The sequence below is a fragment of the Atta colombica genome, unplaced genomic scaffold, assembly GCF_001594045.1.
Source record: "Atta colombica isolate Treedump-2 unplaced genomic scaffold, Acol1.0 scaffold56, whole genome shotgun sequence".
Lineage (NCBI taxonomy): Eukaryota > Metazoa > Arthropoda > Insecta > Hymenoptera > Formicidae > Atta > Atta colombica.
This window is the reverse complement of record NW_017259546.1, coordinates 212,568-228,006: the sequence shown is the minus strand read 5'-3', so window position 1 is coordinate 228,006 and position 15,439 is coordinate 212,568. Positions and strand designations below refer to the sequence as shown.

Here is a 15,439-nt window from a genome sequence, read left to right as displayed (position 1 = left end):
CTTCCTTTTTTCTTTTTCCCCCCCCCCCCCTCTTTATTCTTATTTCCCACTATTTTCTAACATTAACTTTATTTCCCTTCTCTGAAAGTCATTTTAAATTTATTTTGTCTAACAATGTCGAAGATAAAGGACATTGATCTTTCTCTCATCGCATTGCACTTTATTTATTTATTATTTAATTTTTTGGACTGAACTCTCAACTACAATTATGAAAGGTATTTTTCTTATTCAATTTTAATTGAACTGATAGATTTGTACATTTTTCACTTTCACTTATATCAATTTTATATTGTTTTTATCAAATTTCTGTCATTCTTATAATCTTATATTATTATTATAGCTGTAATGTGTTATTTTTCGTTCTGGACACTAATATATAATCATACGTCGACGTTCTTTTGTTGTAATTTTTCTAACAAGATGAAGATTCTTTAATTATTGATACTAACAGTCTTGACATTGCAAAGTGTATTTTCATTTGCTGACCGTACACAATATAAATTTTCTTCTCTGACGAATTGTATGTATTTTTTTTTGCGTTACTATTCCGTTCAACTAATATAATAAGACGAAGATCCTTCTTAATTTTATTGATACCAACAATTATATAGTTATTCAATGCGAAGTACATGTTTAATCTTCGATCGACTTTATGTTGTTTTTTACCGTTTAGACATATTTTGTAAATATTGGTAATTATCCAATCGTGACCGTAACGTTTGTTGTTGTTAGCCGGCATGTATCAATTTATTAAGACTTTTACTTATTTATCAATTTTTAGGTCAAAATTGTTGGCTCGTAACCCTTTTGTCTTTAACTTGTTAACTTTTAAATAGGATTTAACCAATTGTTGATGTCAAATCTTTTATAAAAATGATACATATATCACTGCAATTAACTAATTAAATTAAAAAATTCCACCCCCATTATTTTATATTTATCCGGGCGGTGTGATGCCTTATGCGTTTCGACTCGTGACTTATCGTTCCGAATTCGAATTTTATCGGCACCTCACATAAGATCGATTTGTTCCGATAAGGCACGAGGCTATCTGATTACTTGATTGCCTCAGAATCATGGATAAGCCAATATTTTTTAGCCTACGCAGGGAGGAGGCTACTCAGTTGAAAGCTTGGCGTCCTGCCTCGGGATTAGGCCCGGGGTCAGGTTGCTGAGCGATTCCTATGAAACGTCTCTGGGGAGTAGTGTCCCGGTGACTCTAGAAACGCTGGCCGATTAGTGTCGCGCGAGTAGGCGACACAAACTGGGAGGAACCTAGGCTACGAAGATCCGACTAATGATCTAGATCTATTAGTACCGCGGGGCAATTGCCCACGCCCAGTCATGGGTAGGATTCACGGGAGTAGTGGTTGATAGCTACATGTTGGTTAAGAGTCTCGGACTCTGATGGGTGAACTGCGTTACATGCTCGGAAACCAGCCTGCATAGTTAGTAGAGTGTGGATAGTCGCTTGCTCCAACCAGTGAATTGGCTTGTTGGGACCTACATCCCGCGAGCGCACTGGGAATCTCGGTATAGCCGTGACGCGCTAATCAGATGTATTCTAATCCCATGGAGGCCGTGTGAGTTGAGCTTAAATGCAGGTATCGCATGTAAAACTCTTCTCTCTTCTATCTTATAATAGTAATATAAGAATATCAGAATCAATATCAAGATGATGATCTGCAAACTGTTGCTTATTCTTTATTATAAGTAAAAAAATGGGAGTACAAATAAGTTTCCGCCGTTTTTTATCAAAAATTAAGCATTTATTGTGAAAGAATGGCACATAATGTTTTATTCAAAGTAATGGCCATCGCTAGCCACTTTTTCCCATCTTTCTGGTAGCATGTGGATACCACGTCGGAAGAACATTTTATCTTTTGAGGCTATCCAATCATCGATACAATTTTTGGTATCTTCATATGATGTGAAGTGCTGCTCAGACAGATCATGCGTCATCGGAACAAGTGGTAGTCGGAAGGAGCAATGTTTGGAGAATACGGCGAGTGGGGTAGAACTTCCTATTTGAATGTTTCTAAAGATTCTAGATTTTGACCTACTAGTGCCGCAACATGTGGTCGAGCATTATCATGCAGGAAGGAAAATAATTTTGTCATGCCTGGAGTAGTAGTGGGCGCGTTTTTCCTTGAGTGCTCGGCTCAATCTCATCAATTATGTTCGGTAGAGAGCAGTAATGTTCTCGTTCGGTTTGAACAATTCATAATACATGACACCAAGCTGATCCCATCAAATATACAACATGAGTTTTTTTCCATGAATATTCGGCTTGGCTGTCGATGTTGAAGCATGGCCAGGTGATCCCCATGATTTCCTCTTCTTTGGGTTATCGTAGTGGATTCATTTTTCATCACCAGTGACTATACGATGCAAAAAATCCTTTCGTTTATGCTATGTTTGTATTATTTATTGACACATTGATAATGGGTAAATCATGGGCCGAAACATCTATGATTTTATATATTTAACGCTAGATTTTAAAATGTACATTGATTACTACGAACATTTTGCATGTTAGTTGTATGTTCCTTATATTAGGTGTACAACTTTGCTTCCGCCGTTTTCCTATAGATGGCTTTAACGGTAAGTGGTGGTTGAAATAAATAGATCATAGACGTCATACAATAAACTTGGGCATCTGTCAACATAACCCCATAGAAACATTAGTCGATTTGTGTCTGCATCATAAAGTTATTCTCGATTGAAAATGTCAGTTTACGAGCCAAATTCTCGTCATTTGCGGGAGGTTTTAATTTTTTGCTTCAATATGAAGAAATCTGCGGCTGAGGCTCATCGAATGCTCTCAAATACTTATGGTGAGGCCGCTATTAGTGAAAGAATGTGTCGTGAGTGGTTTCAACGCTTCAAGAACGATGATTTTGACGTCCAAGGTCATGTTCTGTATTTGGTGGGACCAGCTCGGCGTAGTGTATTATGAACTGTTAAAACCGACTGAAACAATCACAGGCGATCGGTATCGAACGCAATTGATGCGTTTGAGCCGAGCATTGAAAGACAAACGGCCGCAATACAACGAGAGACACGATAAAGTGATTTTGCAGCATGATAATGCTCGACCTCATGTTGCGAAAGTGGTCAAGACATACTTGGAAACGTTGAAATGGGAAGTTCTACCCCACCCGCCGTATTCTCCAGACGTTGCTCCCTCTGACTATCACTTGTTTCGATCAATGGCACACGGCCTAGCTGACCAGCACTTCCGGTCTTATGAAGAAGTAAAAAAATGGATCGATTCGTGGATAGCCTCACAAGATGACCAGTTTTTTCGACGCGGGATTCGTACGCTATCCTAAAGATGGAAGAAAGTAGTGGCCAGCGATGGACAATACTTTGAATCATAAATGTATAACCAGTTTTTTACAATAAAGCTTCGAATTTCGGAAAAAAAACGGCGGAAGTTATACACCTAATACGATGCAAAAAATCCTTTCATTTATGCCTGGCAAGCAGCATTTCACATGTGAAAAATCGACGTTCAATGTTTCTCGGCTTCAGTTCATATGGAACCCAATTCCCTTGCTTTTGAATCATTCCCAATGATTTCAAACGATATGAAATTGTTTGTTGAGTCACTCCTAATGTAAGTGCAAGTTCTTTTTGCGTTTGACACGAATCTTCATCCAATCATGCTTCCAATTCCGCGTCTTCATATACTTTCGGCCTTCCGCTACGTTCTTTGTCTTCGATATCAAATTCGCCATTCTTAAACTTTTGAAACTACTCACGACAACTTCTTTCACTTAAGACAGCATCACCATATGCTTCTACAAACAATCTATGAGCCTCAGCTGCAGATTTCTTCAACTTAAAGAAATAAATCAAAAGTTCCCGCAAATGACGCTTATTCGGCTCAAAACTCGACATTTTCGTACAATAAAAAATATATGATGTTGATACAAAATTGCTAATATTTCAAGGTTATGGTGTTGCTGGATGTCCAATCTTACGATATGTCGTTTTACATCAGTTTTATAATTTATTAATGGCGCCGTCTTTTGTAAACGGCGAAAACTTATTTGTACGCCCAATGCATTAACAGAATTTAACTTGGCTATATTTTTTGATATTATGCAAAGGACTAGTTTCATCAACTCGATTAAGCGAATTGGTTAACTGTTAAAAGTGATCAATTCTACTAAACAGTAAATGCAACAGTTGGTTCCACAGCCAATTAAGTAATTGGCGTGGGTGAAACCAGGCTAAATGATTTTTTACAAGAAGTATGCACTCTTAATGCTTTTTTACCATTTTTTAAAAAGATAAATTTGTATAAATGATAAGAAATAATAATAATAATAATTCGTGTTTTACTTTTTAATTTGATAGAATTTAACTTGATTAAGAGTTAAGATTGTAACATCTGGGTTTTAATTTTTTGATACATTAATTTTTTTCGAAATAATAATTTTTAAGAGAGAATTAAAGTTGCCATTATTTGGATTAGAATAAGAAGATCTTTAATAAGAATATTTTTGAAGAAAAATTAAAATCAATACTATATTAATTCAGTTGAATACTTAGGTTTTATTCAAAAAGCACTTCTTTTGTTAAACGAATGAATCGCATGATCATTATCATTTCTTAGCTTAATAAACAAATATCAGTGTATAATTGCATTTCCAATCGATTCCTTTTGTTAAATGTTAATTATAAACAAATAGAGATAAATCACTTTTTCATTACCATTTTTTAGCTTTGTTAACAATTACCAGTGTGTAATTTCATTTCTATCTGATCTCCTTTTGTTAAATATGAAGTTATAAAAAATGGAGATCGAATAATTCGTTTTGCCATCATTTTCTGGCTTAATTAACAGATATTATATATAATTTCATTTCCGTTCGATCTCCTTTTGTTAAATAATAAGTTATAAACAAATGGTAAGAGATCGATTAAATTGCTTTGTCGTTATCATTTCCTAACTTAATTATCAAATATCAGCGTATAATTTCGTCATCTGATTTTCTTTTGTTAAATATTAAGTTATAAACAAATAGATTTCGATAACCAATAAATCGCTTTTATGATATTCTAACTTATAATTAGTTAAAAAATAGCAGATTAAACTCAACAACCATTCAGTCATGTGTGGTTATTTTGTCAATAATGCTGGTCTGCTGATTAAATCAAAAGCTATTTATTATTGAAAAAATGAACCGTACATTTCTGCTCTGGTCGACAACGTTAATAATGGTAAAAAATCAAAGATTCTGATTTTGCATCGCAATATCTCCTAGAAAAAAAATAAAAACACTTTTTTATATAATCCGAGCGGATGTAATCGATTGAACACACTTAGAACTTGATTCGTTATTGAGATCCAATAATCTCGATTCCTCACAACTTGTCGGCTTGCGTAAAGTAGCCACGGCAGTGTCGTTGCGCTTCCCTTATAGAAAAGTACTACTGAGGAGTACTTTGAAGCACTACTATACTACAGCACTACTGTACACTCTACTGTAGTGTAGAAGTGTTCAGTAGTGTTGAAATCTTCTGTATATCTGAATGAGATTTTGGCAAGATATAAAAGAGCAGGAAACGAATGCATCACAGAAACTAACTATTAATTACTCTATTTTAAAAAAAAAAGCGCTTTCAGAGACTCTACGAACAGACTCTGATCGAACTAAAAATAAGTAACGGATTTTACTTACATATGCCTTTTTATAAAGATCCGCGTCTTCTCCTTACGGAAAACGAATTCATCTAATGGCGATACTTCTTCTTCTTATTATTATTATGCCCCTGGTTGGTTTTCCGACTCAATGCAAGACTCACAGTATCATGCGTTGAGTTTGGATTTCATCCTGTGATAACTTCCGCGAAGGATTAGAGATCTTACTTTTACATTATCGTAAATTTCAAAAATTGGTGTTCCCAAAGTCACTTCCTCTCGCAGTCATGAGATTAGGACCTCTCAATCCAACTCCGCTCAGAGACACAAGATGTCACTATATTTCTTAGAGCCTACGTTACTCCTTTGCTTAACAAAGTCCAGAGCTCCAAGATCCAGTCGCAGTTATCAGGCAATCTGTAGAGTGAAGTACATTTCGGGCAAAAGATCGTTAAAACAGTACCGCATTTATAATTTATATTTGTATATTTTTAAAGTTTAAAAAGTTTACTATAAATTTAACTGCTTTTATATTTGCCTCCGCAATAACATAAGATATAATAAAAAGAGAGTAATTTTAGCTCTATAAATGACCTTAATTCTGAGTGATCTTAATTTTTTTCCTTTCGACTTTAACATTTTTTTTTACTTTCGTTTTCATATTTCGGACATGATGAATATTAACCATATTAAATGGTTAATATCTCTCTAACGCGTAATCACATTCGTTTTTGGAATCAATCTTAGCTTTAATTTTATAAAGAAAGAAGTTAGTAAAGCGAAATATCCAGTAACTACTCTTATAGCTCTATCAAAGTCCTCTTTATTAATTTTAACTTTTTTGAAAAATTTTATATTTATTTCGCTAATTTCATATAATATTTGCCAGATCAAATGAATCAATCGTTAACTTTTCATAATTAATAGTCAAAGTTGAAATACATTGTTTATATAGTCCACTTTATTGTTTATTGAATTATCCAATCTGGCAGCCTCCTTAGCCATGTCTATGATTTACAGTTTCATTGTTCTTGATGTGGGCAGGACACCAAGTAAATCTAACATGTACATCAGAAAAGTTTTGCTCGATTGAATATAATTTATTTTGTGTATCTCAAATTAAATGGCAAAGTTTAAACTTGTTATTTTTACCCATGGATAATGATTAAGCATGGATTAAGCAACTCTGTGCAAGTATTACAGGAAGGAATGTTATTTTGGAATTTAATATAAAATTGAGCAATTCCAAATGGCTCAGGTCTCTGCTGCAAAAGAATTATAGATAATGGGTTCAAAGAGTATCCGACTGAAATCCATGGGAAAAAATCCAATCAAAGTAAGTGTCACTATCTGAAACATATCTCGAGCCATCTGTGAAAATACTGACCTATTAGAAGAGGCGGCCTTGTATGCAGTTGATGAATGCTTTGTTCGGATTTCCACCTTTTGCCAGGACCTCTGTATTAAAATCTATTTCTAATTTAACAGATAGAAAGTCTATATATGCAAATGGATGTATTTCCCATATGTAAATTGAGTCTTTAAACTCGCTTAATTCCTTTAATCTATACATGATAAATGGAATATTTCTTTTTGCAATCTTATGAAGCAAGGCATGATAAACGATTTATTTTATTAATGAGTTGAGTGTGCTTCAATTGAATACACTTCAATAGGAAGCAATGTCTGTTAATTTTGCTGTAGTCTCAAATAGGCTCTGGCTAAAGAATTTCCAATACTTTAATACTCGATTTGCCGATGATCTGGGAAGACAAGACCCAAAGATAATTTATGTTTTGCAGAACATGTTATTAATCTGTTTTATATATAACTTAGCACTATTAATATATTAGGAAGAACACCACCCATACTGGGCCAAAATAGTTGCAATGATAAACATATTGGTGGTTATTGGACTGATATCCCATGAAGAGCCAAAAATCCATTTAAGCATATTTAGAAACTTTGTTGTTTTATGTTTAAAATCTATCAAATGAACTCCATCTTAAACCCGAATCCATAATAAATTCAAGGTACTTAATCAAATTAGAAAATGGTCTTACTATTCAGTTGAATATTCGTTGGAATAATGAATTCTAGTTCTACGAAAAATGATAGATTGCGTTTTATCTATTTCCAACGTTAAGTTAATCGAATCAAGCCATGAATTAACATTATTAAAAGCTATCTTTAAATAGTTAACCATTAGATCTGTCAATACACATTATTATAAAGTCGTCTGCAAATTGAATCGATGAGCAATTATGAGAAATCGAATATAAAATCCGATTAACATAAATATTAAATAATATAGAATTCAAGACTGATTCCCGAGGCAGACCTTTTTATAATCGTTCTCGCTAGAAAATTCCCGCATTATAAAAATTTACAATTCTAGGAGATAAAAAATGCTGGAAAAACCATTTAATTCATCGATATTGGCATGCTGTTAATGACCCCATAGAGTATCGATAAATCCACATTATCATAAGATTTTTACTCTTTAAGGTTTCTGATTACTCAGCTAAGAACTCTGCGTTGACGATGGCGAATCAGGTGACGATTTTTGGCGAAACCGGTAACCACACACTTAAGCACGAGCCCATATCCGTGTGCTCGGCACACTGAAAATGAATGAGACAGCGAGCTCCTTGTCACACTCGTCACTTGTTTTAAACGATCGACAATTTTTCAGCAATTTCAGCCGCTCGCCCTAGGCATCAAAAAGGGGTGAAAGCATTCTAAAAACATATAAATTTTAATAAATTGTAGTAATAGTGTACTCCTCTCATTAATCCAGAATAGTATAAATCATGTTAAAATGCAACAGTTTATGAGATATTTAGTTATTTATGATTTTTTATATATATCCTTCCTTCATAAACTCGAATAGTAAGAATAGTTCAATAAAAGTAGAATTTTACCGGAAAAAAATTATAAACCAGCATTTTTCTTTTCGAATTGAAAATTTCGAAAAGTCATCAGAAAAGAAATATGTCTGAGACTCGAGACTTGTGAAGAAAATATGCGTAAAAAAAATCGAATAATTGTAAAAAGCACGCTTTTAAAATGCTTTTCGCTTATAAAACGAAATATTGATTATAAGAAAAAAAAAATCTGCAGAAAAAATATAGGTATTCGAAATAATTACAAAATTAGCCATAGAACATTAAAATCGATCTATTAGTTCAGTAAAAATAAAAAATAAAAACATCGAAGAAGACCTTTCTTTCACTCGCTCTCTATTCATCGAAATCTAAACGCAAAGCTTTGAAATTCTCGAAAAATGTAATTCTCATCATGATGAACAAATCTCCCTAAACAAGCCTGAAATGTTCATTAATTTTTGCAAAAAGCCATTCATTCACTAAAAACCTGTTTGCGGAAAACTTAACTTCTTCCTCTTTCAGCAGTCGCATAACAATTTACAGGAGTGGTTTTTCTTCTTCAAGAATTGCACTATCACTTAATAACAAAATGATTTTTTGCAATTAACCTATTATAAAACTTTAAAAAGTGGGCATCTTTTTCCGTATAAAAAAATAAAATAATTTATTACGTGTACAACTTTGCTTCCGCCGTTTTTTTTCCGAAATTCGAGGCTTTATTGTAAAAAACTGGTTATACATTTATGATTCAAAGTATTGTCCATCACTGGCCACTACTTTCTCCCATCTTTCGGGTACGAATCCCGCATCGAAAAAACTGGTCATCTTTTGAGGCTATCCACGAATCGATCCAATTTTTTACTTCTTCATAAGATCGGAAGTGCTGGTCAGCCAGGCCGTGTGCCATTGATCGAAACAAGTGATAGTCAGAGGGAGCAACGTCTGGAGAATACGGCGGGTGGGGTAGGACTTCCCATTTCAACGTTTCCAAGTATGTCTTGACCACTTTCGCAACATGGGGTCGAGCATTGTCATGCTGCAAAATCACTTTATCGTGTCTCTCGTTGTATTGCGGCCGTTTGTCTTTCAATGCTCGGCTCAAACGCATCAATTGCGTTCGATACCGATCGCCTGTGATTGTTTCAGTCGGTTTTAACAGTTCATAATACACTACGCCGAGCTGGTCCCACCAAATACAGAGCATAACCTTGGACGTCAAAATCACCGTTCTTGAAGCATTGAAACCACTTAGGACACGTTCTTTCACTAATAGCAGCCTCACCATAAGTATTTGAGAGCATTCGATGAGCCTCAGCCGCAGATTTCTTCATATTGAAGCAAAAAATTAAAACTTAAAAATTAAAACCCGCAAATGACGAAAATTTGGCTCGTAAACTGACACTTGACAATCGAGAATAACTTTATGATGCAGACACAAATCGACTAATGTTTCTATGGGGTTATGTTGACAGATGCCCAAGTTTATTGTATGACGTCTATGATCTATTTATTTCGACCACCACTTACCGCTTACGCTAAAGCCATCTATAGGAAAACGGCAGAAGCAAAGTTACCTAATGTGCACCTAATAATATGCATCATATCAAATAGCCATGTGAAGCATTCGAAATCTGATTCTACGAATTTAAAAAAAAAGACTAGCCTCCGATTATTAGGAGCTGAGATAACAATTTTTTTTTCAAAAAATCACTGTGGCTCTAATTTTTAAGATTAAAGGTTCCGTCTTACCAATTTGTCAAGAAAGAATTGAATTTGTTAAAAAAAATTTCGAATTTGTAATCATGAAACTTTAATTTTAAAAAATTTTTTGTTTCTTGAATTTTTATTTTTTCAGTTTATTACTAAAAAATCACGTTTGAGTGATGGATATGCATGTCTGATTAACAAATTTAATTTAAATTTATCACAGCTATATTTTTTCATTTATTAATATGCTGTAAAAAGTCCAATTGGACAATTAAATGTACGAAATCAGTATAAAATTGTTGTTTTGAATTTAATTGCAGATGCAAACATGACATATTAAACAAATAATTAATCAATAATTTGCCAAATGTCAGCATAACTATTAAAGACATTAACTTTTGCAAATATAAAAATAAATTACATAAAAAATATATTTTGCAACTATTCAACACTAACATTTCACAAATATGAGAGGGTAATATTTTTTTCTAAATTCGTAGAAAAATGTTGGATATCGAATGTTTCACATGGTTATTTGATATGATGCATATGAACGGAATTATTTCCATTTTTTTCTACGGAAAAAGATACCAACTTTTTAAAGTCTTTTTATAATAGTTTAACTGCAAAATATCGTTTTGTTATTAAGTGTACGTGATAGTGCAATTCTTGAAGAAGAAAAATCACCTTTGTAAATTGCTCAAAAATGAAGAAATTAAGTTTTCCGCAGACAGATTTTTAGTGAACGAATGGCTTTTTGCAAAATTAATGAACATTTCAAGCTTGTTTAGGGCTAGATTTATTCGTCATTACGAGGGCTACATTTTGCGAAAATTTCAAAGAAATTGTGTTTAAATCTCAATAAACAGAGAGCGAGTGAAAAAAAGATTTTCATTATTTTTCGATATTTTTATTTTCTTTTTTATTGAACTAATAGATCGATTTTAATGTTCCATGTCTCATTTTGTAGTTATTTCAAATACCTGCATTTCTTCTACAAATTTTTTCATACAATCAATATTTCGTTTTATAAACGAAAAATGTTTTTACAACTATTCAATTTTTTTTCGCATATTTTCTTCACAAGTCTCGAGTCTCAAACATATTTATATGCATTTCTTTTCTGATGGCCTTTTTCGAGACTTTCGTGAAAAGAAATGCTGGTTTATAATTTTTTTCCAGTAAAATTCTACTTCTACTGAACTATTCTTGCTACTCGAGTTTATAAAGGAGGGATATACTATATAACGCGCATGAAAAATTGTAAACAATTAAATATCTCATAAATTATTGCCCTTTAACATGCTTTATACTATTTTGGATTAGTGGGAGGAGAACACTATTACTATAATTAAAATTTATATAATATTTCTGTGTCTATTATACTGTAATATGTAATATTTCGGATATATTGCAATACTGCTGCGATATTACTGTGATATTACGCACTATACGGGTAGTATGTATTATTTGCTTTAGAATTTTTAATACTTTTTAATTAATATTTAATATATATTACAGGCTGAAATCGATAACATGGAAAAGAAAATCTCTGAGGAACGCGATTGGCATAACACAATGATTAGTAAAATGGACGCAGCTATACGACTCAATGCCGATCTCAAGAAAGAGTATGAAATTCAATTATTTCTGTTTCAAAACCTTCGTGAAAAATACAACAAGAAAATTACTCTTTTGTCTAGAGAGAAACAAATCCTCGAAACAATTGCGTCTACACCTAAATAAAGATAATTTTCATATCCTCAACATCACCTATACAGCACAGAATTTGCAGTAACAATGCAATGTGTTGCTGCAACTTTTGTATTGTAGAGGCATTAACAGACATATAAATTCTTTCTTGTTATGTAATTCTTATGTATTTTTAATTCTTAAATTTTTAATTCTATGTATCTTCAATTCTTATGTATTTTTACTATCAATTCTTATGTAATTCTTTATGATCATGTATGGTTTTAGCAGCAATCATAGTTAATTTCGTTAATAGATTCCAAGAATCGCTTCAAGAAATCTTAACCTTGCACTCTGGTAATTTGTGCAATAGATTCACAATATTGGAAATATTGTACATTACACATGCAGAAAGCAGGTTATATACAAAAACATAATCGCTCAGTAATCAACCAATTGAAATTTAGCTTTAAAAAAATGAATTTTTAGAATTAATCTCAAGAGTTAATATTTCAAAACCAACAATAAACCATATATATATATTAGAATAACTTTCTAATGTCTTATTTCTTAATATAGGATAATACACACTTTTATGAAAAAATCGAATAAGAAGCATAAATATTATAAGATTGAGCCAAAAAAGAATAAGATTTTAATCGACGCCTGAATCATAGAAGATGCTATATCAAAAAAAACATGAAGAAAAGTTTATGTCAAGAAATGAATGAAAAGCGATCTATTTTGCGTGAGGCGTGAAGGTCAGCCTATATCGGAACGCATACGAAGTATGCGGTATATAGGTTTATATCAAGAAAGCGAGAGAATGGTTCAAGTCACATAAAATTAAAAAAAGAGTCTATATAGCTCAATATTTACTACTCTACTTACTAAATTACACTTTAGTTACAAAAAATTAAATAATAGCTAAATGAATAAATATTATAAATGAGAAACAGGATTGAAAATTAAAATTAAGACGATTTCCGTTCATGCCACTAAAATTCATGAGAAGAAAATATATTGCGCTATATAACTTCTTCTTTAATTTCATGCAACTTGAACCGTACTCTCAATATAAACCTTATTTCGTATGCGTTGTGACATAGATCGATCTTCGCTTTGCGAAACAGACCGCTTTTCTTTAATTTCTTAACATAGACTTTTCTTCATCTTTTTCTCGATACAACATTTTCTAGGCTCAAATGTTGTTATACACTCTACTTACCTACGTCGTTTGATTCTATAAAATAAATAACTGTTCAGTTATCGGTCGATATTTACAGGCCATTCTTATATGGTTGCGTTCGAAAACTCGCTCCGACCCAATCAGCAAACAACGTTTTTTAAATGTTTTTAAACGTTTATTTCTCATTAATTTTACATTTTTCACGATTCATTTTCAAAATTCATTAATTTAATGTTTATTTAACATTTATTGAATGTTTATTTTATATTATAGTTTTTTATTTGAAATAAATGGTTAAAAAACATTGTGTAAACGTTTATTTAACGTTTATTTAATGTTTATTTTGAATTTATTTTTATTTGAAATAATGGTTTGAAAAAACATTTTTTAAACCATTATTTCAAAAAACGATTATTTAATGTTTATTATAATGTTTATTTAACATTAATTATTCATTTGAAATAATGATTTGAAAAAATATTTTTTAAATATTTATTCAACATTAATTATTCATTTGAAATAAAGATCGAAAGAAATATTTTTTAAACATTTATTTAACGTTTATAAAATGTTTATTTTATATTATTTATTCATTTAAAATGTGATGATAAGAAATATTTACTTCACGCTTATTTAATTTTAGTAAAGTTCATTTATGTAACGTTTATTAAATGTTTGTTTTTTGTTATTCATTTATTTAAAATATTGTATTTATTTAAAAAAAAAAAACATTTAATGTTTATCTAATGTTAATCATAAATATGTAAAAATGTTATTATTTTCTAAAACTCAAATTAATAAAAAACGATATGGAATAATGAAATAATCACAGAAGAGAAATTAACACAATAAAATTAACACAATAAATTGCGTGCATGTACCATACATGGGCAATAAGAACTGTATACATTGATATTTAGTGTACATAGATAATTTATAAGTGGCGTAACGGATAAGGTACAAGATTTATAACCCTAAGATCCAGGTTTAAAACCCGGCTACACACGGTAAATGAAAAAGATTAAAATTAGAAATAAAATTAGTTGTCTAAGGTATAAGCACTGTTGATAAAAAAATTAATTAAAAGAATGATTCTACATTATTATTTTTTTCTAATTTTGTTCAAATAATTTTTGAAAAACGTTTTTTAATGTTAAAGAAATGTTTACTCAAACATTAAATAAACGTTTCTTAACAAAAATGTTTTTTTAATTAATAAAAAAGAATTTATCCCATTAATTAAACGTTTTTTAAAATGTTTTTTTAAACATTTTTTTGCAATGAAAAAAAATATTTAAAAAACATTTTAGAAACATTTTTTGCCGATTGGGGAGCGACGTTTCCGAACGCAGCCATTCAAAACTTAAGATCTTTACTTAAAAAATCCGATAAAAAACGATAGAAATTCATAAAAATCTGATAAAAATTCTATATAATTTTTATCAGGATCTATCATACCTATCAGACATTAAAATCACGCCAGATAAAAAAGTTATAAATTTCTATCGTTTATATCTTATATTAAATAAACGATAGAATATTTATCGGAGATGACAAGCTTTTCTATATAATCCTATCACTATTAAATCAGATTAATAAGAAATAAATAAAAAGATGTTCATACGAATCTATATAATTTAGTTTAAATATGTTGCTATATGTTTGAATACGACAGATATTATAGAAAAATTATCGTATCCTATCATCGTTGCCAACATAATGTGACATTTAGATATTAAATAATTAATTATTCAATGACCTAAATGAATACTTAATTATATAACAACAGCATATTTTTTTATAACATCTACTTTATTTAAACATATCTGAGAAGACAAAAATGATACAGAAATATAAAAAATCTATCAAATATTTTAGATAAATAACATGGAATTTATGATTCAAAAACACGATAGAATATTATTAATTATTAATTTTCATAGAATCAGATAAAAATTGTTTAAAAATGATAATAAAGCTGTATGATAAAAATGATAGGGAAATATAAAAAAATCTATATTGGCAAGTAATCTAAAATTTAAGATTAAAAAGAATATTTAAGATACATGATAAATATGATACAATGTTTATAAAAATCTATGTAATTTAATCAGAAATGTCTTTATAACTATCACATAAAGTATCCAAATAAGCGATTATAACTCAGCGTTACAATGTTAGACTATTACCCTATAGGTCTTAGGTTTGAATCCTGTCGATTCCGATTTTCAAAAATTGTAAATTTCCGATACATATAATTGTAATTGATAAATTGCACGTGAAAATATAAATTAATTCTACAAAAGA

General features: G+C 31.0%; 1 protein-coding gene across 1 annotated transcript in view; it reads left to right on the top strand.

The window, feature by feature from the left end:
- The window catches only part of LOC108692020, a 36,217-nt gene extending 24,084 nt beyond the window's left edge, over positions 1 to 12,133 (top strand). The window contains exon 5 of the mRNA XM_018200104.1: positions 11,773 to 12,133. Within this exon, the coding sequence (XP_018055593.1) occupies positions 11,773 to 11,997 (225 nt within the window). The 3' untranslated portion in view covers positions 11,998 to 12,133. The remainder of the gene's footprint in view (positions 1 to 11,772) is intronic.
- Positions 12,134 to 15,439: the final 3,306 nt, after the last annotated feature.